The following is a 5,494-nucleotide window of genomic DNA, read 5'->3' on the forward strand; positions in this document are numbered from 1 at the left end:
TATTACCATGAAAAAGTGATTATGCATATTGCCTCCATTGTAAGTAAATCAGTCAAGGTAGACCTTGCAACCAAGTTGGTGGAGAGAGGCAAATTTGCTTAGACTTGTGTTCAAGTGAATTTGGGATAGCCTGTTGTTCGGAAAGTGGTTGTAGACGACTATGAATATAGCATGGAATATGAATGTTTACAATTGATATGTGAGAAGTGTAATTCTTTTGGACATGTCGCAGGTGAATGTAGCATGATCGTGGTTACCTCGGCATATGTGGATGACCAGATAGGGGCATTTAACACGGCGACGGATCATGAAAAATGTTCGTCAGACTAGGTTTAGCAATTTTTTCAATTTGAATCTATACCCATTAATTTTACGCCAGTTACGAATTCCACAGAGAAGATAAAGACAAGCATGTTGTATGGGAGAAAGGAAAGGATAGTTATGTTGAAAAAAAAAGAGGACTGAATTAAGATTTGTGACGAAAGAAGAAAAAAAGTGGGTCAAACCAAAAAATTTTTTCGGACATAAATGACCGAACAAAGATATTAATAAAAATTAACGAATATATTGTAAAATAAATAAAACTATTAACTCATAAAGCTATCAAATCATAGTATTAAAAACATATATTAAAGACAATAAATACCTAATAACAATTATATAAAAAAATATAAAAAGAAAAGGAAAATTAAGATTTTCGTAAGTTGTCTTCTGAACTGATATCCATATTGTTCAAATTAAGATCTTCGAATTTCATTAAATTGTGGTTTCTGCAAAAGGTAGGAACAATATTATTATCAAATTCATATTTCATATGATTACTTAAAAAAAATAACAAGTTTCATTTTCATACTAAGTTGGTTAAAGCCAAACACTAATTTTATTTAATTTTTAAATCTCTTTGTACTTGATTACTGCAAAGACATTGGCAGAAGGGGAGAGAGAAACAAGAAAGTAGTGAGGTGAGGTGAGGTGAGGTGAGGGGGGTTCACTTCGAAAGCAGTGACAAAGACACATGCATGTTCACGCACTCAACGGCCAAGATTCTCTCAAAATCCCATCATCAAAATCGACGCTTAACGTTTCATTCTAACCTCTGAGCCCAACCCTAAACCCTATCATAGTTAAGGAATTAGGATCAGGTAACCAACCATGGTTAAATAAATCAATCCACACTCAACCAATTGGGCTTTGAGCTAACCCTTCTCTCTCTTCTCTCTCTTCTCTCTCTCTCTCTCTCTCTCTCTGACTTTGGGTTTCAGCTTTAACAAAGAAAGAAGCATGTGAGAGTGGCAGAAAGAGAAGAAAAGGGTTTCGTTTTTTTTCTTTCCGCTATTGAGGTGTGTTCCTCTCTGTAGTCTATAATGTAATTACGATCTGTGCAAAACAACCTTAGATTTTCTCAGATCTATCTATCTATCCATTTTATTTTTTTTTTAACCGATATCCTCGTCGTCATCATAACCATTTGATTCGGAAAAATTCTTCTTTTTCCTGTTTGTTTTTTTTTTCTTTTTTACCTTTCTTTCCATCATTTCCCGATTTTCTCTTACTCCAGTTGTGTTCTGTAGAGAAAACTTGTGTCTATTTTGGTTACCCTTCAAGCAGATCTATTCTGTGAAATGTAAAATTTTCAATTTTTATCGGTACCTTTTTTCTCTTCTGTAGATCTCTCATGATGTTCTATACTTAGAGATCTTGTTTTTCTCGCCATTGTTCATACCAAGGTCTGTTTTTTCCCCCTCAGGTTTCAGATCTTAGGTCCACCATGGTGTAGATTAAGTCGTTTGGGGTGTTTGTTTTGTTTTTCCTTTTTTACCCCTTCCCTTCGGAGAAGATGGAAACTTTCCCGGAAATTTTGGGGGGTTTGAGCTGCTAAGTTAAGAAAAGAGAAAAATTGGAAGAAAATAAGAGATGAATTATTTCCCAGACGAGGTAATAGAGCATATATTTGAGTATGTAGGTTCACACCGTGATAGGAACGCTTTATCTTTAGTGTGCAGGAGCTGGTACAGAATAGAGAGATGCACAAGAGAGAAAGTGTTCATTGGTAACTGCTACTCTATAACCCCTGAGAGGTTGATTCAGAGGTTCCCTTCTTTGAAGTCTCTGACTTTGAAGGGAAAGCCTCACTTTGCTGACTTCAGCTTGGTCCCTCATGGCTGGGGTGGATTTGTGTATCCATGGATTGAAGCACTTGCTAAGGGGAAGGTTGGGTTGGAGGAGCTTAGGTTGAAGAGAATGGTTGTCTCTGATGAGAGCCTTGAGCTTCTTTCTCGTGCTTTCCCTAATTTCAAGAGTCTTGTTCTTGTTAGCTGTGAAGAGTTCACTACTGATGGTCTTGCTGCTATAGCTGCAAATTGCAAGTAAGAAATGATTCTTCTTTTTAGGGTGAATATTTTTTTGATGATTGTGTTGTTTTTGTTTGGTTTTGATCTTGTGTTGCTTTTTGGTTTGTAACAAATTGATGGTTCTAGCTGGTTTGGTAGCTATAGTGTTTTAGTTTTGTTATGTATGAATATTTCTCAGTTGATAATTGATAATTTGGTTGTACTCTTTAAGAAAAAGTGGTTGAATGGCTTTGAAGTTTGAAGTGAACTTATTCACTTGTCATGTTTTACTGAGTACTACATTGATCTGTTTAAATTTGTTAAGTTATTAGTATTTTTTTTTGTCTTCTCTTTTAGGATAAGTTGTTTGCTGTGCAATTGTTGGGGTTATGGATGAACATGTTTAAGAAATCTATTTTGCTTATATACAATAGAAATGGAGGATGATAAAAGTGTGTTCTTGACTCTTCATTTTGTTTTTATTTTTTCGGGATTGCAATATTTGCAATATAGGCGTCTTCGAGAACTTGACCTTCAAGAAAATGAAGTTGATGATCACAAGGGTCAGTGGCTTAGTTGCTTCCCCGACAGCTGCACGTCGCTTGTCTCTCTTAATTTTGCTTGCCTTAAAGGAGAGATTAATACTGGAGTGCTTGAGAGACTTGTTGCAAGATCTCCTAACCTTAAGAGCTTAAGATTAAACCGCTCTGTGCCCCTTGACGCACTCCAGAGGATAGTGGCGCGAGCCCCTCAGCTAGTAGATTTGGGAGTAGGGTCATTAGTCCATGATCCAGCTATGGAGACCTTCGCCAAGCTAATGACTACCATGAATAAGTGCAAGTCAATAACAAGCTTGTCGGGATTTTTGGAAGTTACTCCTCGCTGCCTCACAGCTATGTATCCTATTCTTCCGAAATTAACATCCTTAAACCTGAGCTATGCAGCAGGCATTCCAGGCAGTGATTTGATAAAATTGATTCGTCACTGCAAGAAACTTCAGCGCTTATGGGTAAACACATCAGGCTCAAAATCTTTTCCAATTATATGTATATTGTTTTGTTGGTGGATGCTGATAACTTTTATAATTGTGTGCAGATAATGGATTCCATTGGAGATAAAGGGCTAGGTGTTGTAGCTAACACATGTAAGGAATTGCAAGAATTGAGGGTTTTTCCTTCCGACAACATTGGTCAGCATGCGGCTGTCACAGAGAAGGGATTGGTTGCGATATCTATGGGCTGCCCGAAACTTCACTCATTGCTCTACTTCTGCCACCAGATGACAAATGCTGCCCTAATAACTGTGGCCAAGAACTGCCCGAATTTTATCCGCTTTAGGTTGGCCATCCTTGACGCAACAAAACCCGACCCCGACACAAATCAGCCACTGGATGAAGGTTTTGGGGCGATTGTGCAATCTTGCAGGCGTCTTAGGCGGCTTTCCCTCTCTGGCCAGCTGACTGATAAGGTATTCCTCTACATCGGAATGTATGCTGAGCAGCTTGAGATGTTGTCCATTGCCTTTGCCGGGGAGAGCGACAAGGGGATGCTCTATGTTCTGAACGGATGCAAGAAGCTCCGCAAGCTTGAGATCAGGGACTGCCCTTTCGGCAACACGGCACTTCTGACAGACGTAGGGAAGTATGAAACAATGCGATCCCTTTGGATGTCGTCGTGCGAAGTAACCGTTGGAGCATGCAAGGTGCTAGCAATGAAGATGCCGAGGCTAAATGTTGAGATCTTCAACGAGAATGAGCCAGCCGACTGCGAGCCGGATGATGTGCAGAAGGTGGAGAAGATGTACTTGTACCGGACATTGGCTGGGAAGAGGAAAGATGCACCGGAATATGTATGGACCCTTTAGGTGCATTTTTAGGTCAATTTTAATTTTATTGTTATTATTGAGCAGTTTGTACGTTAGGCTGACTTATTAATGCAATTTTAGCCTTGTGTAGTGGTTGGTTTGTTATTTCATTGCATTTGCTAGATTTATGCATAAATATTAGATGCCTTAACTTTCTTCCTAGTTCTTAATCATTATTATTCCATAATAATGTCTCCACCTTGTTATATAGATTTAGAGCGTTTCTCTACTTGTTTGATGAGACGTTACTTTAGTTTCCGAGGATAAAGTGTGACCTTGATATCCATTAAGAGGTTAAGCACAAATCAAATTAGTTTTAATTATAAATTATATAAAACTTTCCGTTCAAATGTGCTAAGCTTATGTTTTGAATCTTGAAAAATATTTATACGTGTGTTGAGTATTGTATGAAACAAATTTCAAGTGCTCCTTCTCTTGTTATTGTGAAATTATATTTTTCACAATTTATCCAAAACAAAAATAGGCATCAAGCTGCAATATTTGGTCCGTCTAGCATTTTATAACAAATCAACTTGATCAACACTGAATGGTATGCATTTTTCCACAATTTCTCAATGTCATTTCAGAACAATTTACTGTTTGTTGAGTATAATTTGATTATATGCTATGGCCTTGAAGCAGCGTCATATCATGTTGTATTCTAAGGTATATTCTTTTTATCAACAAGCATCCAAGCCTTTGATAAATGAGGATTGAGCATAATTATAACTTTTAATTAGAGCCCTCTTTTGGGGTAGAGTTCAGATCCATTAGCATATAAGTAAAGTTGGACCCAGATATGATGGTTGGTATCCACTTATCCTAATTTAAAGCAGCTGCACATGACTAATCAATTGGTTGGAATTGGAAATTCGACGCCTCAATTTTGGACCATGTTTGAACCCATAAAAAAAAAAAACCTTTTTCTTCAAAAATAGCTTTTACATAAAAAATAATAACGTTTGAGTTGTAATATGAAAATAGTTTATAATCAAAACTAATTTTTTTTAGCTAAAAATAGCATATAAGTGGTAAAGCACTGACAAAGACACAAGATACGATACAATACGAGATACGCAAATATACAAACAGTCTTGTTACACATCAAAGTTTTTTTGGCAACCAAGTTGGCCCAAACTCAACTAAAACCACTTTCATTACACGCAGTGTATACACACGCGCACTTCATTAACACAAATATATCATTCTTCGTTTTTGCGTTCCTTCTTCTTTTTCTTTGCGTTCATCCTTCTTCTTTGCATTCTTCTTTCTCCTTCTTCGCGTTCCTTCTTTTTCTTCGC

General features: G+C 37.2%; 1 protein-coding gene across 1 annotated transcript; it reads left to right on the forward strand.

Moving 5' to 3' along the window:
- On the forward strand, positions 1,188–4,374 carry LOC107604840 (protein AUXIN SIGNALING F-BOX 2). The gene is made up of 3 exons (XM_016306542.2): positions 1,188–2,366; positions 2,844–3,339; positions 3,426–4,374. The coding sequence occupies exons 1-3, from the start codon at positions 1,915–1,917 to the stop codon at positions 4,191–4,193; spliced, it is 1,716 nt and encodes a 571-aa protein (XP_016162028.1). The 5' UTR covers positions 1,188–1,914; the 3' UTR covers positions 4,194–4,374.

Source organism: Arachis ipaensis, chromosome B06, assembly GCF_000816755.2.
Source record: "Arachis ipaensis cultivar K30076 chromosome B06, Araip1.1, whole genome shotgun sequence".
Lineage (NCBI taxonomy): Eukaryota > Viridiplantae > Streptophyta > Magnoliopsida > Fabales > Fabaceae > Arachis > Arachis ipaensis.